The sequence below is a fragment of the Acanthopagrus latus genome, chromosome 23 (genome assembly GCF_904848185.1).
Source record: "Acanthopagrus latus isolate v.2019 chromosome 23, fAcaLat1.1, whole genome shotgun sequence".
NCBI lineage: Eukaryota > Metazoa > Chordata > Actinopteri > Spariformes > Sparidae > Acanthopagrus > Acanthopagrus latus.
Genome location: NC_051061.1, coordinates 7840997 through 7864939, shown reverse-complemented (window position 1 = coordinate 7864939; position 23943 = coordinate 7840997). Strand labels below are relative to the sequence as shown.

General features: G+C 42.5%; 2 protein-coding genes and 1 long non-coding RNA gene across 5 annotated transcripts in view; 2 read left to right on the top strand and 1 right to left on the bottom strand.

Annotated features, from left to right (window-relative positions):
• Positions 1–8829, top strand: part of myo15aa (myosin XVAa) — a 33001-nt gene extending 24172 nt beyond the window's left edge. Inside the window, exons 44-65 of the mRNA XM_037088821.1 lie at positions 155–230; positions 369–484; positions 622–740; positions 959–1100; positions 1428–1539; positions 1681–1755; positions 2058–2260; positions 2594–2718; positions 2819–2882; positions 3392–3464; positions 3636–3709; positions 3869–3951; positions 4037–4167; positions 4286–4380; positions 5242–5319; positions 5425–5521; positions 5652–5812; positions 6563–6696; positions 6860–6993; positions 7179–7312; positions 7764–7904; positions 8061–8829. Of these exons, the coding sequence (XP_036944716.1) occupies positions 155–230; positions 369–484; positions 622–740; positions 959–1100; positions 1428–1539; positions 1681–1755; positions 2058–2260; positions 2594–2718; positions 2819–2882; positions 3392–3464; positions 3636–3709; positions 3869–3951; positions 4037–4167; positions 4286–4380; positions 5242–5319; positions 5425–5521; positions 5652–5812; positions 6563–6696; positions 6860–6993; positions 7179–7312; positions 7764–7904; positions 8061–8162 (2469 nt within the window). The 3' untranslated portion in view covers positions 8163–8829. The remainder of the gene's footprint in view (positions 1–154; positions 231–368; positions 485–621; positions 741–958; positions 1101–1427; positions 1540–1680; positions 1756–2057; positions 2261–2593; positions 2719–2818; positions 2883–3391; positions 3465–3635; positions 3710–3868; positions 3952–4036; positions 4168–4285; positions 4381–5241; positions 5320–5424; positions 5522–5651; positions 5813–6562; positions 6697–6859; positions 6994–7178; positions 7313–7763; positions 7905–8060) is intronic.
• Positions 5396–6576, bottom strand: LOC119013915. Of its 3 annotated transcripts, none has more exons than XR_005072856.1 (3): positions 6168–6576; positions 5897–6016; positions 5396–5536 (listed from the first exon to the last, which is right to left on the bottom strand). It is a non-coding gene; the product is annotated as an uncharacterized LOC119013915 (long non-coding RNA). The 3 variants fall into 3 exon arrangements; XR_005072855.1 differs by having other exon boundaries at positions 5396–5532; XR_005072857.1 differs by having other exon boundaries at positions 5396–5466.
• A 1109-nt stretch (positions 8830–9938) lies between the features above and the next one.
• Positions 9939–23943, top strand: part of llgl1 (LLGL scribble cell polarity complex component 1) — a 32765-nt gene continuing 18760 nt past the window's right edge. The window contains exons 1-2 of the mRNA XM_037088822.1: positions 9939–10351; positions 13648–13745. Coding sequence (XP_036944717.1) covers positions 10271–10351; positions 13648–13745 — 179 coding nt within the window. The 5' untranslated portion in view covers positions 9939–10270. The remainder of the gene's footprint in view (positions 10352–13647; positions 13746–23943) is intronic.

The following is a 23943-nucleotide window of genomic DNA, read 5'->3' as shown; positions in this document are numbered from 1 at the left end:
AAGATGATTTATTAGGAACGAAAGGGTAAAAGTAGTGCTTTTGACAGAGATTATCTTTAAAGTGACAAAATACATCCAATATTACACTTGTAGGTCCGGGTACAGTGACTCCTACCAGCACATTGTTATTCCTGAATGTTTTTGTGTCCCGCAGATTGTACATGATACCTTCTCAGAGGCCTGCATCCGCATCACACAGGAGGAGAGACAGAAGATGAAAACTTTATTTGGTATTAAAAAGAAAACACATATCTCCGAATGACTTAACTCTGTGCCCATAGACCAACAGTTCTCCTCTTATAATTGTGTGGAAAAACGTTCAAACTCAGGATTTTATCACCTAAATTCCTTTCTTTCTTCGTTGACAGCTGAGAACCAGGTGGATCAGGTTTCAGGAACACATGATGAGAACGTGAAGAAGAAAGTGGCCGCCATGGCCAGAGACTCGTGGGACATTTACTTCTCTCGTCTCTTCCCAGCCTCTGTGAGTTCTTGTCTCTTTTTCTCTTGAAGAGGGGTTCAACCGAAACCCAAAGCAGCTTCCTTCCTCACTCGGATAAATAGACTTTTACTTACCTATTTTCACATGTGCCTGTACTCTGTTTCATGTGTTTGTTCCAGGGCAGTGTGGGGACCGGAGTGCAGGTGTTATCTGTGTCTCATAAAGGCATCAAGCTGCTGAAGATGGTGAGGAGCAGCTCTGCCGTTCCAGACTACTTCAGAGTTCTGAGGCCTTACAGGTGAGCCTGTGGAATATTTCCACCTTTGGACGCCTTCATGTCTTATAATTGCAACTTCAATTTAAAAAACCTGACAAGAAGTGTCTTTCCATTGATAGCTGTCAGAAAAGTCAGTCAAGTGACTTTTTACATTCTGTGGGGTGTCACAGTGGTTTGACAGGCACCGTTTTCTCTTTGTCCTGTCGACCTCCTGGTTTTTCATATCACTTCCTGCGCAGCTACTCGGACATCCTGTTTGTGTCGATCCCGTCCAAGAACATGCTGGAGTTCAACCTGACCAACGAGAAGCTGATCCTGTTCTCGGCCAAGGCCCCGCAGGTCAAACACATGATCGACCACTTCCTCACGGAGCTTAAGAAGGTGGGCGTCACTGTGACATTATCCAGGGTATTTATCCAGAGACACAGAGGACATTAAGCAGCTGTTTTCAGGACAGGTATTTATTTATAAAATTGGTCGGGTGCACTTCAGTTTTCTTTTTTAAAATCCATTTAAAGATGGCAACATGCAAGCATGATTGTTTAAGCTTGTATGGCTGCAACGTGAGCCCAATCTGTAAGTTGTGCACACAAAGTAACACCAGCAATCACATGAGTGTAAATTGTAAGTCGCGCAGACACAGAGGGTTATCAACTCCTCTGGGGATTTCGCAGCATGTCTGTGTCAAACATGTCACGTCTCTGTCAGGACTCAGAGTATATGGTGGCGGTGAGGAACTACATCACTGAAGATAGGAGTCTGCTCAACTTCCACAAAGGAGACATCATCAGGCTGCAGCACATGGACGGGCTGGAGGCCGGTGAGATGCACAGAAAAAAACAAAAGCTCACGCACATTGGACCTGCTGTCTGCTTCTCTGAACCATGCACTGTATGTCCCTGCTTCTGTGTGCTTCATGCCGTGTCTGTCGCGCTGTGTGTTCGTACATGTGTGTGTTCAGGCAAATATTACGGCTGCATAGTGAGGAAGAAGGTCATGCTTCTGGAGGAGCTGAAGAGAGACACTCCTGAGTTTGGTGGGTTTGACAGCGCGTGTCTGAGTGTGTGTTTGCTTTGCTGTTTGCTATTTAATTTGCTGGGTGGTTTGGACTTTAGGAAAAAAAAAAGTTTAGTAAATTTCCTGCTATTTTTTTTTAAGGAGGATTAAATATTGGCCTCTTTTCTTTGTCTTGAAGGCTGAAAAACATAAACTTGAAAAACATGAACTGTTTGTCACTGTTCTACATGAGACAGTTTGGTGTTTGTTTGTAACATCTTATATCTCTCTGTATGTGCATATGAACCTCTCAGTAACTGTATCCTCTGTCTGTGTGTGCAGGCTGGCGGTTCGGGGCCGTGTACGGAAAATCGGGAGTGTTTCCCAGCGAGTATGTCCGTCCCGTCGCTGCCCCTGACTTCCTGGTTCTCCCCGCCGAGCGCGTGGAGCCTCGAGACAGACAGGGACGAGTCGCTGCATCTGCTGCTGTCGCTGTGGCGATGGGCTCGGCCATAGCTGCCCATGAGCTTGACCTCTCCACAGAGGTGCAGATCAGAAAGTTGTTTCATTACATTACTGCAGTGTTTTTCCAAAAAAAACCCTGTCCAACAAAGATACACAATGCTTATTTCAGCCTCTACAGTACCTCAGGGAAACCATCAGGCCCAGAGTGAGAATAACATTGAGATTTCAGCATGAAGTACTGTATACCCCTATATTATAGTATCAGCTGCTGTTTGTACAGTATATGTTGGAATGTTTTGGTCAGCAGAAATGGAAATATTCTGTAGGTAATTACATCTCTGGTGTGTAAGTGGCGCTGATGCATAGCTTTTTTCTGCTGTGTGCGTGTGTTTATGTGTGTGTGTGTGTATCAGGTAGTACATGAAATGTATGGCGACAGTGTGAGCGTCGAACTGGATGAACTGCCCCTGCACGGCAGCCAGTACCACATGGCTGAGTTTGCCAAGAAGTACTTCAGAGAGGCACAGAGGAGCAGAAGGTCACACACACACACACACGCGCTTTTGTCAAAATGTGTCCACTTTAAATGTCAACAGCTCACGTTATTTGCAGACCGCCTCTCGTATTTTCTTCCACAGTGATCAGAAAGCCAAAAAGGGGAAGGAGGGGAGGGACCCCGTTGACATGGTCAAATTCTCTAAGGTAAAAAGTGGGATCAGAGTCAAACATGTCCATCTCTTTTGTATTGTTATCGTATGTTATCTCAGAGTCCCCTACAGTCAGAAAGTGGATGTTGTTTTTGTTTTTCTATGTTTGAGTTTAACTGTGTAGAAGATCCACGTGCAGAGTTTGACCCTAGAACGCTGCTTTCATATTTATTTGCTGGAAATGTAAATGTTTTGTGTGCTAATTAAAAATCTGATTTCAAGAGGCGGTTTTACCCACAATGTTGATTAGCCACTGAGTGACATCGGGCTATGGTCAGGCTGATCAGATTGCATGCAGCTTCCTCTGGAGCCACAAAAAGCTTTTTACTACTCTTTTCACATACACAAAAGTACTGCCCTGATGGCCTGTAAACACACGTTTCTTTTTTTTCTGCAAATAAAGGTGTCAGACACATTCATCATCATCACTTTTATGCAGCCCTTGAACACATTTGTGGAGGGATCTTTGATTGCTAATGATATTTATTGTTATTGTCTCTCCAGTCTCCGATCCAGGAGTCTCTGATCGACTTCTCCGACAGCGGGATGAACAGAGTGGCTGCTGACATCTTCTTAGGTGAGAGGAGAGGGAAAAGATAGGAGGTGGAAGAGAATGGTAGAGAAGTAATCAGTGGCTTAAGGTTATTTTACATGTATGCTCTGTTGTTGTTGAATAAAATACATGTCTTAAGATCAGATTCATAAAATCCTTCGGTTCCAGTGTTGACTGTGTTTTTTTGTTGTCCAGCCATAATGAAGTTCATGGGAGACTTCCCACTGAAGGGTCAGACTGAGCAGGATCTGGTTACAAATATACTGAAGGTACAGGCACATGTTTCATAGGTGTATAAAACAGTATGATGATGAGTGATTTACACTTGATGTAGTGAAGTTCAATTGTAGGGAAATTACAACAGCCTGAAGCAAACTTCAGTATTTGTGTATTTGACAAGCTTTTTTGAAATGTGCTCATCGATGTAGTTAAGTGGCGAGCACGGCCTCATAAAGGATGAAACCTACTGCCAGGTGATGAAGCAAGTCACTGCCAACACCAGCTCCAAACCGTAAGACTCCTCTAGATTTTAAATCAAATGCTGATTAAGGAGTTGATCAGGAATTGGGTCTTAATCTGGGTATATTTCTGTGCAGGGACAGTTGTCAGAGAGGCTGGAGGCTGTTGTACATCCTGACGGCTTTCCACCGCTGCTCCGACGTCATGAAGCCGTTTCTGTTGAAGTTTCTGCAGGACGCCTGTGAAAGCCCCGGGATGCAGTACCAAGGTGGCTGATCCAGAAGCAACCCAACAATTCACACTCATCAATTAATTACAACCAGTCAGACTCTGTTTTTAGTATCTGCTGATCAAGGTGTTGATTGGCTGCTGCTCTTAATTGACAGGTATTGCCAAGGCGTGTGAGCAGAATCTGAGGAGGACTTTTCAATATGGCGGACGCATACAGTATCCAAACAGCATGGAGCTCAAAGCGATGCTGGTCAGTGTCTAATTCAGCCACAAAGCCTTTTAATACGGTTCATATAAAGCTTGTTTAAAGTTCAAATACACACCAAACCAAGTTTAGTATTTACCTCTTATTATTTATTTTCTACTTTCTCTTTGAATCTGTACTTTTTTCCACCTTTGTGTTTCTGCAAGAATTGAATTTTCCCCTTCTGGGGATCAATACATGCTTATCTGATCTTATCTTACCTTATCTTAGAAAATGTAATAATTGCTGCATGATGGCATACTTTGTTAAATGTAAGAAAAATGTTCTCTGAATACATCAAACATGGAAATGGAAAAAAAGACATTTGTTAGACTGTGAAAATGATATAAATAATCTGTGATCTCAAGAAACCCGTTTAGGACTTCTATACAATTCAGTAGACGTTATCACAACTATGTCTTTATACTTTGAGTTGACTTTATCTTTTTTTCCTTTATAAGTCATTAGAAAATTGTGGCAATATAGCCAATCTATATTGTATTATACACTAAACAAGTGTTGTTGAAAGTCTGACTCTGTGAGCCTCCTGATCTCCTTTCAATAATGAATGTAATATTTTCCCCTTTCATTCACCAAACCTCTCTTAAAACCGCTGTGAGCCCCTGTGTACTCCTGCCTCCAACTTTGACCTCTGCGTGAGACACAAATGTTTAGAATGGGTTCAGGTTTAAGATTTGTGTTACTAATACTACAGTTGTCTTGATAGTTTCCTACTCAAGACATCTGTCATGTTAAAGTGTGGCTTTACTCAGTAGGTGCTGTCCAGCCCTCGGTAACAGCTGTATGTTCCATGAGGGTGTTAATTTCTGTGACGTTTCCCCTCTGATTGTTTTTTTGTGTGTGCAGGCTGGGCGGAGCTCCAAGAGACAGCTGTTCCTGCTGCCAGGTGGGATCGAAAGGCACTTGAAAATCAAGACATGCTCCGTGAGTTGCACTGACTGCGGCTTTTATTAAAACAAGACAAAAAAAACCCCCCAAAAACAGATGCTGCATTCAGGGGTGAACATGATAAAGATTTCTTTATTTCAGGTTGCTTTGGATGCCATCGAGGAGCTTTGCTATGAGATGGGGCTGCAAAGGGCGGAAGCTTTGGATGAATACGCCATCTTTTTGGTCACACACAGAGGTGACAAGGATCTAGCTTGATACAGCAAAGAACTACAATGAACACATTTTTGACACAAGGCAATACAGTACACAGGTCTAAACTGAATGTGTGTGTGTGTGTGTGTGTGTGTGTGTGTGTGTCTACATAGGTCAGAATGTTCGCCCCCTTAACAAGCGTGAGTACATCCTGGACATTGCGACAGAGGCAGAGCCGGTGGACACCAACTACAGTCTGTGGTTCAGGAGAGTCATATGGAGTCTGGCTCTCAAACTTGACAACGAACTCTATGTCACTATGCACTATAATCAGGTAGAGATCTGCTGTATGTTTATGCTGAAATTCTTTCAGTTTCTGATGTTTTGGCTAATAATCTGCTTTTATAGTAGATGTTACCTCAGTTGACCGTGGTGCAGGTCAGCTGCCTCTTGTTCCCACTCATAAGTGAAGTCCAGATCCACCTTCTTGTCTTTTCCAATTCATGGGTTTCTGAAGGGAAGCAGCTGAAACCTGCATCTGTGTGACAGCAGACTCAATTAGTCTGAGAAGGAAGATGTGTCAAGATTTTAAATGTCATGTCAAAAGACACACAGACTGAAACTGTTGAGACTTCTTTCTCTATAATTAGTTATTGCCTACTTTAAAGTTCCATTACGCAGGAACTCACACTTGTTAATCTTGATAATCTTCTCGTGGCTTGTTCCAAACAAACAAAAACGGGGGGTTCAGGGGGTTCAGTGTCTTGCTCAGAGATACCGCGACATGCAGCAAGGGGAGGGGGAGATTTGAAATCAGCATCCTTCAATTTACTGGATGACCCGCCCTACCTCCTGAGCTCATGTCTTTTTATTTTCTCCTAGTTCCTTCGTTGCAATTGCTTGCGGTTGAGAACTATTGCTCGACAGCGTTTTCATGCTACCGCCTGCACCTAATTCTGTTAATTGGCCAGGATGAACAAACCATTTGCTCTCGTATTTTCATTGCCAACCTTTCACCCGCAGGTGGCATTATTTTTTTCTAACATCAAAGCTAACAAAACTTAACCATGTACCTCTGCTCAAGGTGTTGCCGGACTACCTGAAGGCCTTGCTGAGCGTGGTTCCTCAGGGTAAGGCCAGTGACCAGCATCTGCAGCAGATTGCCAGACTGGCTGCCCTACAGCACCGTGCCAAGGACACCATCTACCTGCCTACCCTGTAAATATACACAGACATACAAACACTCTTCCACATTGGCCACTTACACAGAAAACACCAGCCTATGTATAACATGCAACTGCTGGTTCTGAGATTTGGTTGTCTGTGTGTGTGTGTGTGTGTGTGTGTGTGTGTGTGTGTGTGTGTGTGTGTGTGATTTTAGTCGTGAGGTGCAGGAGTGCGTCCCCCCACCGTTCTACGGTAAACAGGGCTCACAGCCGTGGCTGAATATGACGACTCAGCACATGCAGCAGGTGCAGCCTTTAAACCCACACCAGGCCCGCGCACAGTTCCTCGGTAAGACCACGCCTCTGTGCGAGTGTATGTGTGTGTGTATTTCAGAACGTGACTCACAGTGTGAATGTGTAACAGTGGCCTCTATAGACACCAATAACATTTGTCAGTATCCCAAAAGTAATTCAGTAACCACATTCATATCGTCTCATATCTGTTAAAGTAACTGTATGTGTGTTTCTGCCCAGGTCTGGTCAGTGCCTTTCCCATGTTCGGCTCCTCCTTCTTCTACATCCAGAGTTGTAGCTCCGCCTCCATCCAAGCTCCCTGCATCCTGGCTGTAAATCTGAATGGGCTGCACTTTCTCAACAAGGATACTCACGTACGTCACAGACACGCACTGAACTATGCAGTTCTTAGTCCACTCAAAGAGAGATCCAGACTGTGTAATGTTGCCTTACATTCCAGGACCAGCTTTTAGAATATGGCAATGGGCAGCTAAATGTGTCTAACAGTATGATGCAGGACATCTACTCATTTAACATTGATCTTTATCTGCAAATACATACAGTAACTATTTGAAAACAAGGAATTTGGCTCCCCCTGCTGGTTAAGAAAAGTTTGCTGTCTTCTGTCCATCCTTCCATTTTATCATCTAAAGAAAAGTAAAGAAATATAACATTATGTAGATATTAAATGTTCAATTTTGCATCTTATATGGTTCTTTTAATATCTGTTGGTCAGAATATGTGTGGGAGTATGTATTTTCATGGCTGTTTGCATGTGTATTCTTTCATATATTTAGTTTTGTGTGTGTGTCTGTGTGTCATTAGGAAGCCATGGTGCGTTTCCCCTTGAAGGAGGTCCAGTCAACTCGCACCCAGAGACCAACCTCAGGCTCCAGTTATCCATATGTGGAGATCATGATAGGAGACCTGCTCAACCAGCGCATCACACAGCTACAGCTGGAGCAGGTGTGTGTGTGTGTGTGTGTGTGTATGTGTGTGTATGTGAGGGAGAGACAGACAGGAAGAGTTGATCTATATGTAATTTTTTTCTGTGCATTTCACTAACTTACATGCTCTTTCTGTATATGTATGTGTGTGTGTGTGTGTTTGTGTGTTTTCCAGGGCCTGGAGCTATGCCGAGTCATTGCCATGCACATGGAGAACATGTTGTCAGTCAGAGAAAAGAGACTCACTTTGCCACCAAGTGAAATCACCCTGCTATAGCACAAACATGCACACACAGATAAATCCCACTTTATTAATGTACTGTATCTACCTCTATTTTAAAAGCAGAATATTTTCATATGTAAAGGTAATGTTTCTGTAATGTGATGAATGTATAGCGATGATGTTGATGACACAATTCGGGATGCATTTAGCGACAGTTATCTTCTTCATTAATTGTTTGGCCTATAAAATGTCAAGGAAGACGACAAAATCACACATTTCCCACAGCCAAGGTGTCATGTTCAAATTACTTTTGTTCAAACAATATCCCAAAACCCAAACATATTATAATAAAATAAGCAAATATTCACTATGTCAGTGCAGACCTGCACATGTGCATACAACACATACCACTGAACTTAATGCATTCATGTGACCATGATGCTATGTATGAGGAACCTGAGAATCAGATGTAAATAAATGTCCTTTCACAAGGAACTCATTAATATTTTGACCTTTTTAAGCCAAAACTGTTCAAGATCATGCATGCCATGGCTGCTTTACAGGGCCGGGACTATTATGCCTCTATAATTTACTTTAATTTTCCCAGATCAGAGGAATTCTGTGATTTGATCTTATGGCAACATTAAAAAATGCGGTCTTGCATTGAGGGTAGGAACCCCTGCTGTTGCTGGCTCTGTGCAAAGTGCGAAACTGAAATGAATATAGAGAAGATTTAACTATAAACTTATTGGCCCTGTAACATTAATAGATGCTTGTGGTTCAACATGTTAAATTGTTTTTCATTTGGCTTGGGCTTTCGTGCAAGAGTAGCCTAAATGAATTATTTGTGCACCCATTAGATTTCTTTTCAAATTAAGTATTATGACCGTTTAAAATGAAAAGAAGAAGAAAATAGCCACAAATTCAACTGATGTTCTTATGTTTCTCATGTGGTGAAGCTCAATCTGTTATCGGCCACATCACATCACCGAACACTTTGCACTAATTATGCTGATGGTTTATACAATGTATATATGTTTTATAAATAGCTATTGTACATAACTGATGCATGTGACTAAAGTTGTATATTAAAGTTTGTAGCGTAAAACATATTGTGTAAATTTGTTAATTACAAAAGGAAATGTATTAACAACACTAACAAACACGTGTACAAGCATGACTTCAAGTGCAGCAGAGAGATGTAGATAGAGTAAGTCAATGAATACAAAAGACGTTTTTGAAGACAATAATAGATAAATACAAAACAAATACTACTACTACTACTAATAATAATAATTATAATAATAATAGCAGTGAATGCGATGGGTTTTGAAACCGAATAAGGTCCATGGACAGTTTCGACAATTGTTTAAGCCTTTTTGTTTTCGATCAAATTCATGACAAAGGAAATAGAAAGATAAGGAATCATGGTCTTGTTTTCTGAAGTATGTGTGTTTCAAAACAATTCACCAAATAGCCTGTAATCACAGCACTTAGGATCAGTTCATGTCCCTTCTTTGGATGCTAAAGTGTTTTCCAAGAAACCTAGAAAACAACCAGCAATTAGCATCATCCCATAATGTTTTACTATAATTACAGTCGTAAATTATTCACGACTTTTCAACAAAAAGAAGGTGAACAAGTTCACTTGCATTGCCTTTATTAACTCTTACAAGCTATTTACTGTCTGACACTTGGATTTCATGTGAGGGACTCACCGCTTATCGCCTTGTATGAGCGGTTGCATGTGCGACGTTCACCCGGCGCGTCCTGTGTCACAAACCGAGCGCACCCCTCCAGGGCTCTTGGCTGTGTAGGCGTTTCTGTGTAATTGCTCGCAGATTTCTTCGCCCTCATTGGTTCACAGCAGCGGGGTCCGTGTGAACCGGGAAGAGGAGGGGGAGCTGTGGTCAAACCCTCCGCGACCTAAACAGCATCAGGAGGGAGAGAGGGGAGGAGAGCCGCAACCCGCAGCAGCAGCAGCAGCGTCGCAGCCCCGCTCTCAGCCTGCATGGGCTAGCTGGTCGATTAGCTAGCTTTAGCATCGTCCGACTACGCCGCACCGCCTCTCTCCTGCCGCCGAAAACCCCGGGGTTGTTATCTCCGTGTTTTCCTCTCCGTCCCCCCCGCCGGTCCTGCCTCCCCTCCCGCCCGGCTCCAAGATGATGAAGTTTAGGTTTCGTCGGCAGGGCACCGACCCGCAGAGGGAGAAGATAAAACAGGAGCTGTTCGCCTTCAACAAGGTAAAGTAACGGGACGGAGGAGAGCGAGGGAGACGGAGAGAGGGACTACCTCCTCTTCTTCTCTCCTCCTCTGCTGCTCCCTCAAAACTATCTCCTCTATCTCGAGACGGGACCATGTTTTAAGTCGAGCACTCCGCAGCGTCGCCCCGGCCGCTCCTCTAGACACACAGAGAAGAGCTGAGAACTGCAGCTGAGGGAGGATGGACTCTTTGTTGATGTGTGTTTTTCTGCTGTTTTCACGGCTTGTTTATTGGCTTTAACCCCAAACGAGGCCCGCGTTCAGAGCGACCCGAGGCAAACTTCTCCCCGCAGACCCAACATCGCTTTAATTAACCACCAACAACAGATTATGTCAGTGATAGGGATTATCAGGCGTCGCAGTAACGAGATTAGTTGTGTTGCGCTGCAGCACTTTGATGCTTCGTGTGTGTGTGTGTGTGAGTGAGTGTGAGTCGAGTGACCCATATTTTCATTCAGATATCGATCAAGATGGCTGTCAATGTGGTGACAGTCGGACCCCTCTCAGAGCCAGTGTCGGGTTTCATCCTGGCACCTCACACCTCCACATGTACAGTAAAAACCTCAACTTCCCGAAGCCTGACTGCACATGATCCGAGCTGCATGCTGTCACCCTGGCTGCTGGAAGCTGCAGTAACAGGGTCCACATGCCACACGGAGATGCAGGAGCCAGTTGAGCTCTGCTGTGGCCCTGAACCCAGGTTAGGTGAGGCTGCTGTGCTGTCTGTATGCACACTGTGTCACCACTCACAAAGTAGAGCAGAGTGTCCCAGGGGAGCAGGGCTGACCAAACTTTATGATGTTGGAAGCCACGATTTATCACGCACACCATGGATGACAAGGTGGACCTCGCTCTGCAGGATTACTCAGAAAGGCATAGCAGATGCATAGAAGAACATGAATTGACTGATTTCCCTAGGTTTGTGTCCTGTAGTTTCACTTCATCTTGGACCTGTGTACAAAAGGTTGGGAAAAGCTAATGCAGCTGAGAGATAAACAGCACGCTTAATGATATAACTTGCTTAGGAAGTCCACAGAGGATTAACTACAACCATTAGATCTGGCAAAAGCCATTTAGTTAGTTGTGATGCTCCGTGCATTGATCGAACATTTGCTTGCTGGACGGGTACTCTGAAATTCTAGTATCTGTTTCTAAACCATTGGTGCAAGTGAACCTAGAATTTTTTTTTTATTCAGTAAATTCTTCACTGAGAGTTGTGAAAACACACAAACTAGCGTGTGATGTCAGATCAGCTTGTCATGGCATGTAGGCTTGCAGTAACCTGGTTAATGAGTAAGGTCCATTCAAAACCTGAGGTTACTTGTGTATCCCCGGTTCTCTGATACCCCTTTTCCACCAACTTGGCAAGTATTCCATTCTGGTTTGCTTAATATTTGTTTTCATCAACAACCTTTTTTTAATGTCTTGCTGCCAAACCAATCACCCTTGACATCTAAAGTTGAAAGTTGTTAAAGTTTTTCCTTGACCTCATGGGCATGTCATCTTCTACAGGTTGTAAAAGAGGATGGAGAAGTCATACACATCTTCTATGTCTAATGGTAGTTGGTCCATGCTTGTTTTGGATTAAAAAAAAATAGCTGAAAAAAAACATGCAGGCAAGTAATGCAATCTGCCATCTTTCTACGACTGTTTACTTCCTGTGTTGTGCATCATGCAACACCCTCTGTTGATTACACATCCTTGATCACAGTGGTTCTGCTCAAAACGGATGGAAAGGCAGGCTGGCCTGCTCGATGGGCACTAGTATTCTAAGAATCCTGACCAGAACCAGAACTAATTTGGTTGAATAGTTGTATGAGTAACTAGTGAGATGTCACATTATTGACTGCATGTTAAAATGAGTGCTATGAAGGAAACACATTTTCAAGTTTGAACCTTCAAATGCAAAGATTTCTGTTGTTGTAAAAATGCAAGAAAAGTTACAGACCAGAGATAAAGGCACGATAAACTGTCAGTCTCATAATTATATATACTACACTATATTATGTACTATAATATACTATACTATGTTATTTTGTTTTAGTATGTGTTTCATTTTTAGAGAGATGGCAGAGAAGAAGAGGTTAGAAGGGTGCAAACTAAATAAGGTGGTCTCCTCTGGGAATAGACTGCAAACTAATTAAAATGTCCATCAGAAGTTTCCCAGAGGCCAGTGTGACATATTGAAAATAGTGTGTGTGTGAGTGAGAGAGAGAGATACTGTATATGATGAGGGAAACCACTGAATTCTTATATTTGTGAAGCTGTGAAAAGCAAATCTGTGGCTTTTTCAGCGTGAAATATTTTTAAGTTAATCAATAATCAACAGAGTCGTGGAGCCACATTTTTTTTTTCCAACTAACCACTGCAGCTCTGTATGAAGATATGAATTTATTAATTAGCTGAAAGAGAATTAATTGGCAACTATCATTTTTCAAGCAAAAATATCAAACATTGCTGGTATTAGCTTCTTAAATGCAAGGGTTTGATAAGTTTCTTTGTCATTTATCACGGAAAAGGCTTTGGGTACTCTGGGCACTTGTGATGAGCATTTTTCACAATTTTTCTGGCATTTGATAGGCGAAATGATTAAATGAATAATTGTGAAAATGATGGACATGTTAATTTGTAATGAGCTGTCCATGAACGCAGTGTGACAACCAGACATGTTCTCTTAAAGGTTTGGCACCAGCTGCAGCAATTATCACAGAGGTGGTCTCACAACAGGAGTGTTACTTTGATGTGTGAGATCAGACTGGTACTAAGAAACAAAGAGTTAATGTTTTACCTCGTATCTGAGCTCCAAACGAAATAAGTCATTGCCAAATTTCTCGATCACAGAGGCCGGTCAGAGTTTTTTGGCCACAAAACTTTAAAGACCCCCTCGACCTCTTTTAAAGTGGGTTAAGATATCTACAGAGTTTCTGTTCTGTTTTTCCCTCTGTCGATCTAAATACTTTCCCAGATGTCTCGCCTTCTCCCGACATGTGTGGAAGGAATAGCTGTGAATTGATGTTAATCCCATTTAACAAAGTCTGCAGAGCATTTTAATGAAGCAATGCTGCTGCCATCAGTGTTTTTTAAGAACTTTCCTCTTACTTTATTAAGGGGATCCTCCCTTTAAGACGCCTCACTGACTGTGCAGACACTCACACACAAAAACAGAGCGTGGAGTTAAAGGAAATAAAATAAATCTGAGTGTTTTTCATTGTCTTTCTTGTGTCTCTCCTCTATTTGCCTTTCCCTCATCTTTGCTCTGTCTGTTATTCTCTCTCAGACTGTGGAACATGGCTTCCCTCATCAGCCCAGTGCTTTGGCCTTTGACCCAAAGCTGCAACTCATGGCCATCGGGACAAAATCAGGAGCCATCAAAGTGTATCCTTTTTATTATCATTTTTTTATTTGCAACATCTGTCACAGTAAGACCAAGCAATAAATGCTATTTTTTGAGTTAACCACATTTTTCAGTGTTTTACATCATCTAGTCCAGTTCACATATCTAAAAGCTCTAAAAGTGGTTTTCAGAACACAAATGAGCCATGAAATATGGCAAACTAATTGTAAAAAGTTAAAACACATCATCACAGCTGACTATGCATCTCTCAAAATCCAGCCGACTACGACTTGCAAGACGAAATCAAAGAGAACCCTGAGCGGCGACTGGTAGGGTACACAAACAGTTTTTCTTCCACCGCTGTCAGTTCACATCTTTTGAAGTGCAGCGCTGTTTATCTGTACATCAGCTCTGCAGTGCAGCTACAGGCGGAACAGTGTTTCTTGCACCTGTCAGGCTCTTCAGTGTCATGTTATTGAGATTTTGTTTCCTGTGCGGGTTGTACTGCTCCTTTAAATGCCTGTCATTTGTAAAAAACAAAAAACGAAACAAAGGGTTACGTGTCTACACAAAGGGTCCATGCTATTTTTGTGCCTCTTAAAGCTAATTTAACTGTTTGCTTAAAGTCTGTGCTGCTTTTTTCTATGTTGCCGTTGGTTGTCTTGCTCTCACAATGCCTCGCTGTGCTTTTACGAATGTTGAGGAAATAACTGATCAGATGTTTCTGCAGCAGAGTTGTTTATATAACGTCACTTCAGCATGGCAGTGCATTGCTGTGTGTGCTGTCTGTCTCCGTGGGTAGCTGCACTGTCTGCAACCCTGAAGTGAAGAAGAGTGATCTGTTGTTTCCGTCTGAACTGACGATATTGGAGGAAAGTTTAATCATTCGTACGATCAGGGTTTTATTTTCATAGTTGTGGCCATCACTCTTTTGGGTCATAGCATTTTTCTCACCTCAGCTACTAAATGTCAGATATTTAAGAAATAAAATTATCACCCAAATGCTGATTACCGTTTGCCGCCTGACTTTCAATACTTACTGGAGGAGTAAGTACACACTTTCTCTCCGCAGATGATGTTTCAGGTGCACTCACTTTCAGTGTAATTTCAGTTTAAGTGCTTTAGATGATCTGGTCAAAGTGACGGTTTGTGTGACCACTTGTGCTCCTGCCGTATTTTACTCCATTGAAGCACTGTCACCGCCTCCAAACCACTGCAATTAACTTGGTGAGTAAAATATAATCGTAGCTGTGAAAATGACACTAAGTGAGAAAAACAAACCGGCACCATTACATACACTATCAGGCGCATATTTGTTAGAATAGCATAGATGCTTTTTTTTTTTTTATTTTTTTTTTATTTGCGCTTGCGGTCAGTTGGGAATCTAACCCCTGACCTATGACAGTGTCCGTGATTGAGCAACACAGAGTTAGTTTGGACACACAGAGTAAAGCTGTACTGGTTTGGCTTGTGAGAGGCATTGCAGCAAAACCATAATTTGGTTTAGAACGTCAGCAACTCGGAGGCTCATGCAGAGTCCACATGACGAAACTCTGACATATTATTGATCTCGCTCATCTCTCTATGGCTTCCAACTCTGTTATGTTCACTAAGACCGTTCTGTGGGTTAATAGCAGGCTGACATCAGTCTGTTGCGTAGTCGTTGGGTTGTTTACTGGTCAAGCACCATCATCTTTGGAAAATAAGGAGGTTAAGGGTGTTTTTGTTTTGCCTGTTTGCCTCACATGTTTCACGTTTGTCTTGCATGCTTCTTTGACGAGCTGCAGTGGAGAGCATATAACAGGATTTATCAACACAAACATGCCAGTGTTTATGTTGAGTGTAATCACCGCAACTGTTTATGGTTATTTTAACAGTATGTGCACATTTATCAGTGTGGTTGTGTGCAGATGCATCAGACCAGAGAATTGACTCTTTGAGATGCAGCTTTCAGAGAGAGCGCGAGAGAGAGGGAGAGAGAGAGAGAAAGAGGCTGGCGGTGCCAGGCACTTGCACCCCAGAGGGAGATGGATGGAGGGAGAAATGGAGGAGGGGAGAGATGGAGATAAATGGAGGCAGCGAAGACAAGGGAGTGTAAAAGAGATGGAAGAAGGAGGCAAAATAACTTCACTTCACGGTTATACCTATTTGAGCAAAGTGACTGATACCGCAAAGCTCAGTCATCCTGCTTTTTAACAAGCTCCCAGCTGCTGTTGGAATTTCTGGAAAGTCAGCATGTATACCCTCAGAGAATATCTGGGAAGTGTAGCAAGAGTCATGTTGCAGGAAAGAAAAGAAACACTGTATCTTTTTTTACACTGATTGCATTAGATCGGTGGTCTCTAACCCCCTGAGGGTCTGAAGGTAGCCTAGGTTGGGTGTAATTAAAGGGCAAAGAAAGAACATTAAAAATGAATTGACACAAATTATGTTAAATATTTTAATTTTCTCAGTTTTTCTTTATGAAAAACATTTGGATAAAAGTGTTCTCAGTAGATGTTGCTTTATTTGTCAGGAGGGTGAGGATCAAAAAGGTCTGAATAACTGCATAAAATCACCCTCTGGCTGGTTTCATGCACATTAAAAGCAAAATTAACTGTAAACCATCTTTAACGCAACACAAACCAGGCAGAGGGAGTAACCTTAGTTCATGATTTTCAACAAGTGATTACTTTCATTATCATTGATCAAATTCTGCAGATTATTATTATGTTTTAAATTGGTCGATTAAATTTCCCAAGACAGAGCTGAAAATCCTCAAATTTGCTGGTATCTGAAAAAATTAGTGCTGGAAAAAGTCCAGAAAAATAACTAAAATGATTGATCAGTTATCAAAGTAACTGCAGGTTATTTGTTTTTTGATTGATGCATTAATCATTTCAGCTGTAATGCCAGGGTGCTGAAGAGGACTCAGATTTGGTTTAAAAAAAACATTTCCGCGTCCAGATGTCCTGATAATCACACAGACTCACTGACTTGGGTTTGACCTGGACGTGCCTGCCAGCATACCTGCCTAGTACTGTAGAACACGCACACACTCCCAGGTTGTAATGCCAGATGTGCGCTTTGATTCTCACACACTGACGCCTGGGCAGCTCAGGAGTAAAAGACTGAACAGAAAGTTCGGCCGATCAGGGTTTATTGACTCAATTACAAGGATAGAGTGGAAAATTGCAATATTTGTGGAGTTTTTTCCCTTTTCTTTGAACTTCTGTTCTCCATCCTGGCATGATCTCCCGTCTTGTTCACATGCGCGCTTGTTCAGCCTCTCGCTCCAGTTTCTCACTTGTTCTCTCCTTCTTCCTCGCTCTCTCTCTCCCTGCGTGTTTAGAAAGGCAGAGTCATATTACGCCCTGAGAGTTTCTGCAATCGACCACAGACTGGGGCTCGGCAGAGGGAAGGGGACAATGTGGTGCGGACTTTTTTGTGTGTGTGTATGTGTGTCAAGAGAGATCATGTGTGGGGGTGGTGAGCCGATTCTTGGGGAGTCTGTCTCCTGTGAAGAATGCATGTTGGGCTGCCCTGGGTTAACCCTCCCTGTGTGTGTGTTCGTGTGTGTTTGTGCGTGTATTGGGTGAGTAAGAGCTTTGTTGCTGAGTCTAGTCTTAATAAAGGAAGCTTTTGAATCGGTTTCCAAGACAACCAGCGCAGTTGCTGGGGATGAGAAGTACTCGCAGACTGGAGGGTATTAAAAGTCTGCAGCTCAGCGCGTCAGACACCAGTTTGCTGGTAGAAATACATCAGTTATGGGTAAAAAGAAAAAGTCGAAGTACTGCACACAGTATCACTGTACCAGTATGAAACTGTCGGCTTATCTGTACAATCCAGTACGTGCTGAATCACACTGAAACTTTGTGACCAGTCTGTATTGACAGTCCTGCCGCAGAGGACAAGCTAATATTTACACACACATACACACACACACACACACACACACACACACACACACACACACACACACACACACACACACACACACACACACACACACACACACACACCGGCAGAGCTTTGATGTGTGTGTGTTTGTGGGTGTGCTCCTCCAGCTGTCATCTCTCCCTCTGTCTGTCTGGCATCCTGTTGGTCACACACACACACACACACACACACACACACACACACACACACACACACACGCTGCGTCATTGGATCTTGTTTCTTTTCCTGGCATTTCTTCATATTTAGAAGTAGGTGACCAACATTGTTTGCTGATGTCACAGGGTTACGGTTTGATTCTGTGTACGGGAATTCAGTGTTTTAACACTGAGTCACACGCTTTTGCAAGACATGGTGGAGACATGTATTACATTGAACATGAATAAAATTTACTTAGAACTTACTTCCTGTTGTGTAAACCAAATATAAGACAAGCGTTTTGTTTTTGCTCTGCTGTTTCAAAGCCTTGAGTTTGGTCTTATTGACTATTTTCCACTAAATGCTGTGCTGAATAAGACTTGAAACTAGTGATTGACACCATAAACTCATTAGTAAGCTGTTTACTGAGGTATTAAATGAAGTGTTGTTGTTCTCATAAGCTCGTATACAATTAGACTTCTTTTTGAAACCAGTCAAGTTGCCGCCTGCTGACCTTTTTAGGAATGAAGGTTTAAGCCACTTCTGCAGTGCCTTCACTTTTGAGATCTGGAAGCTCCGTCCATATTTTATGCTTCCTACACATTGTGGCATGAGACGTGGACTCTGACAGCTGTTTAAGCTCAATGCGAAGGAATACTGGCGTGTTAATCCATCCTTCAGGTCAACCAACTATTTTTGTAGTATGTGGTGAAAACGGTAAATTCACCATGTGCTTGTTTGTGCCACAGAATTTCCTTTTAATTTTTACACAGCTCCAGATTTTCCTGCCCCTTTTTATTGCCTGCTTTTTATTTGTATCAAGTCCCATTAATTTGTTTTTCATGTTTTGCTGCACATACTGTGGTTTGTGTAATCTGTGGAGAAAATACTACGTTATGTAACCTGTGTTCTTTTTAGGCGTTTGCGTTTAACAAATCAATAAGTTGAAGATGCGGACTCCCTTTAACATTCCTCCCACCCGTCACCTCCTCCTCCCTCTCACCCACACACTACCTACTCTCTGCTAACTGTCATTACTTTCTACCATATACAGTACAGTGCCTTTTTCGCTTGCAGTTCACTGACTTTTTCTCCTCCCATCATGTCTCTTTTGCATCGTTTCCCTCCCACCACTATCTCTCTGTTTCTCTTTTTGACTTGACTATAACTTGTTCCTCACTGATATTCCTGAAGAATGGCAGGACATTTAAACAGCCCCCCATTCTACTTTCTCTGTCTCACTCAACCTCTCCACCCTCCTCTGTCCTGGTCTTTTGTCTGTGCTGATCCTCCTCACCCCCACACCTATACAGATGAATGGACACACACACACACACTCACCCAGTTGGCAACAAGTTGGAGGGGGCCTGTCTGTAGGGATAAAGGGTGTGTGGTCTCACCGAGTGGAACAGAGTGCAGGAGTAAAAAAGAAAACATTTACCCGAACTGACAGATCAAAGTTGAATTATTGGGACGGGTGAATTAATTACAGTGAAGAAGAGAGAAAGAAGAAAGAGTGGCGAGTAGTGGTACTGTGTGTTAGTTTTGTATTTGCCAGCTGTATCTTCAAAAATTGTAATGCTATTGCCAGAATACTTCCCAACTCTATCGGCAATGGATAATGATAAGCCTAATAATCTTATGTTAAAGCAAATCAATATACTTGACAGGGACTTTGACTGAAATAAAAGATGTTTTGCTGGGATCTACCTTCTTCATAACCTCACATGCCAGATGGTCTGTTACACAGAACCATCTGGGATGAAACTGTTCGGAAACGTTCACAAAGTACTCTGCAGGCAACTGGACTAACCTTTCATGGACTATCACGGGCTAACTTCAGATTATTAGATCAACAATAACACAAACTCTTACCAAAGTCAGACAGGAGAAGACTAAAAATATCTTTTCGGTCGAGACAAGCCTTCAGTGCCATTCTTTGTTCCTCTTTCAATTAAATAACATCTTCAGTTCTGTTATGACTGATGCCAGCAGCATCTTTAGTAAACCCCTTACAGTAGTAATAGTAATGTGATGCTGATTGCTCCGAACCACTGTGGTTTGTTAGTGTGATAACATGCTAACATTTGCATAAACAGGAATGTTGAACAAATTCTACCTCCAAGTCGTACAGTGATTACAGTTCACATGAGGGGTGCGTGATTTCAGCGTGGCATTGATGAAAAATCATTGAAGTCAGTAGGATTCGTCCTCTGGGGATCATGAATGTTTGTAGTGTTGTAGTTAAAACTGTTTAAACTGTTCTGTTGCTGATTTGACAGTGAAGCATGTCTTCAGATTTCACTGCTGCTGTGTCAGGGGGAGCGTGCGGGACAAAAGAGGGGAGGTGTGGGAGGTGGAGAGGTACTAGCTGAGGCAGTGGATGCAAATGAGACAGGATTGTTTCAGTAGTGAGTGGGTGGAGTTGTTTGGCTTGTCTCGTTGTAGACTGCCTTTTGCCAGACATCTGAGGAGTTTGTGATTGTGTGTGTGTTTGTGTGTGTTGCTATGTGTGTAGGGAAGAAAGGGAGTTGAAGAAATTGCATGCAAATGATGCCTCCAGAAGTTGGGAACTAAAACAATTAGTTGGCTGAAGTCTGTCTGAAGTTTTCTTTTTAGCGTTTCAGAATGTTTTTGCTGGCATAGATGGTCTAATTCTCCTTTCTGCGTGTGGTCAACTTGCACATTCATCCTTGGGTCTAGCGATCCGTGCTTCCTGTCCATCCCTATCTTCTGTCACATTCGTGTGTATGTGTGTGTGTGTGTGTGTGAGAGAGAGTGTGCTGGCTGTTGTCTGTGTGTCCGCACGGAGGACAATGCCTTCTGTTTGTCTGTATTCAGACCGTGAAATCGCTTTATCCCTGCTAACGCTGTCTCTCTGCATCACCGGGCAGTCGTGTGTGTGTGTGTGTGTGTGTGTGTGTGTGTGTGTGTGTGTGTGTGTGAGAGACAGTGATTCAGTGATTATGAGTTACTGTAGGCCTCCATTGTGTGCATTTCAGGGTTCTCTGTCGAGCAATTGGGCAAATCTTTGCTTGCGCCACTCCTACCATGCAGTGCTGATGACCGGTTTCTTTGCACTGATCAGAACAGTGAAACCAGTACATCATTCAACAGGTTGCTCAAAGTTTGAAGTCTACCATGCTGAATTATTTTTCCTGAACCTTTGATGTAACTCTTAGACCATTTATACACAGCTTTTAGTGTCCCTTCATCTTGTCTCTATGCTTTTTATGAGTTTCTGTGGTTTATTTTATGAATGCTTTCGATTTCATATCCAAATTGGATTGCAGGGGCCTTTTGAATAACTGCTTTGAGTCAGTGTTTCCAGCTCTTTACCCAGTATTGACCTGATTGGTTTTACACCCTGGTGTATGTGTCTGTGTTTGGATTGTGGAGGACGCCTCTGATCTTCCATGTGAGGCATCCTGAGAATTTGTGGTAGCTTCTTTCATATCTCTCTCTGTCTCTCTCTGTCTCTCTCTCTGTCTCTCTCTCTCTCTATCTCTATCTCTATCTCTATCTCTATCTCTATCTCTATCTCTGTCTGTCTGTCTGTCTGTCTGTCTGTCTGTCTGTCTGTCTGTCTGTCTGTCTGTCTGTCTGTCTGTCTGTCTGTCTGTCTGTCTCTCTCTCTCTGTCTGTCTCTCTCTCTCTGTCTGTCTCTCTCTCTGTCTCTCTCTCTGTCTCTGTCTGTCCACATGATTCATCAGCCCTTGATGTTTATCACAAGTGTAATCGGAATAAGAGTTTTTAGTCACTCGGCGGCTTGGTTCCAGGAATGGTAATGTCGGTCGGTCCGCTGCATTGATCCAGACTGAAATGTCTCAACAACTATTGGATGGATTGTGGTTTTTAGTTTAATTTAGTACACACATTTGTATCCTACTCGGGATGAATTATACTTTGGTGATCCATTGACTTTTTCTCCAAATATCTGCAAAAACGATTAGGGCATTCAAAGACAAATTAGCTGCCAACTATTCTGTTAAGCAATTAATAATTCAGGTAATTTTTCAAGCAAAATGTCAACATTTGCTCATTGCAGCTTCTTAAATTAATGACTTTTCTACTTTTCTTTTCTAACCCTAACCTAACCCTCTACGTTAGTATATTAGGAGTCTAACCCTAACCGGACAAAAGAAGCAGTTTTATACGTCACTTTGGGCTGTGGCGATAAGCATTATAATTTTTAATGGCAGCCCAAGAGAGCATCCTAACATGCTAAATTAGACTGAGACTGCGTGTGTGTGTGTTCATGTGAATTTAACTTCTCAGCACACTTATGTATCTGTATTTAGCACAACAGCCTGGCTGCTGCAGAGGGAGGGAGGGTGACACATTTATTATCTGCCCACTACTATTGAGGGCTTGCAATATTGGCCAATGAGCAGATCCCATGGGGGGAGGGATTACTCAGAAACATATACACACATTTATAATGAGGTTACAGCAAGAGGGTCTACATCTACAGATGTCCCTAGTGAGGAGGTGATGACATCATCACCGGGAATCCCTCTACCAGCTGTCCTCTGACATCACCAGGACCAGGAAGTGTGTGTGTGATCTGTGAATCATGTGCCACAGTTGAGCCTTTTTTTACAGTTGTGATCACACTCTCTTTGTTTGTCCCTCCTCATAGCAGTAAGAACTTCTCTTATGCTTTACAGTACTTCATCTGCCTGTCGGACACATTTACTTGTGTCGAATGACAAGGTTTGAAATTGGAGATGGTAGAAGCCTGTCAGAGGTACTGCAGACCAGCCAAGTGTCAAGGCTCTGACACAGTCTCAAATAGTCATTAGTGGTTGTATTTTTCTCTCTCCTTGCACTGACAGCTTTCTGTGCAGTCTTATTTTGCACAGCCAGCTTAAATTTGTGTGAGATGATGTGCAGATCTGTGTGACGAATGAGCTGTGGTCATCGTCGCATACCTGGGATACACACGCAAACCACTGCCGTCCATCTGTCTTATACAACCGTGGAGCTCTGATTTTGTCTTCTGACAGTTTTCTCACAGCAGTCACAACTGTTTTCATCTCTGTTTCATCACCTTTCCTGTGCTGAAGTGTTTCCACTCAGTTTGCCGACCTTACTTTGCTCACCCTGTCTGCGTTTAACACAGCTATTTGACGTATTTTGCAGTTGCATGTTCACTCTCACTTCAACAGTCTTACTTTGGTTGCATGAGGCAGTGATTTCTTGCTGAGAATGAAGGCCCTGACACACTGACAATGCCCAACGGGCTGATGTCAGGGCTGTTGGTGACCATCTGTGTAATCTGTGACCAGTTGGTGCATTGTGTCTTGAGGCGTTGGCACTGGACAGCACTTGTTGGTAGTGATTGAGCCTGATAGATGAGATGTACCTTTAGTGATCCCCCGTAAGATAAATTCAATTGAAAGTGTTTTTGTGTAGCCCATAAACCACTCATTTTTACTCTCAAGCTTTTCTGGAAGGAAGTCACTGCACCTGGCCAAGTACCTAATGTAATTAGAGCCTGACTGATACTCAATTTTCAGGGACAGTATATATGTTAGGGAGTAAAATATTACAATGATTTTCCTGAGGATTTCAGATTTATGAATTACCCCTAGCATCATATACTGAGTAATAACATCTAAAACATTTGATTTTCATATCTGCAATCATGGGACAACATATCTTTTATAAGCCCATATTGGGTGATAATATCGGCCAACCGATGTATTGGTCCTGCTCTACATGTAACCTAACACAATGCTGCAACTGGACATTTTTGTTCTTCAGTTTTTGTACTTATTAAACAAATGATATGATGTGTCAAATGAGTTATCTTGGTGCTCATAGGCAGATTGTGAAACCTTTTGGACAGAGCCAGGCCAGCTGTTTCCACCTGTTTCCAATATTTATACTAAGCTAACCAGCTGCTGGCTGTAGCTTCAAATTAACCATACAAATATCAGAGTGTTATCAGTCTTTTCATCTTACACTCTGCAGGGAATTTAAAAATTAGGAGACTGTATGCATCTTTAATTGCGCATTTCTCTCACATAGTCTCTCTCACATAAACTCTGTCCTGGTCTCTCTGCCTCTTTCGTTTCTGGACTGGTGGTTCATGACCCAAGAGTGAATGTTCCTCTCACACCTCCACCTCCAGCTGTCTTAGGCATGTGTTATTGCAGC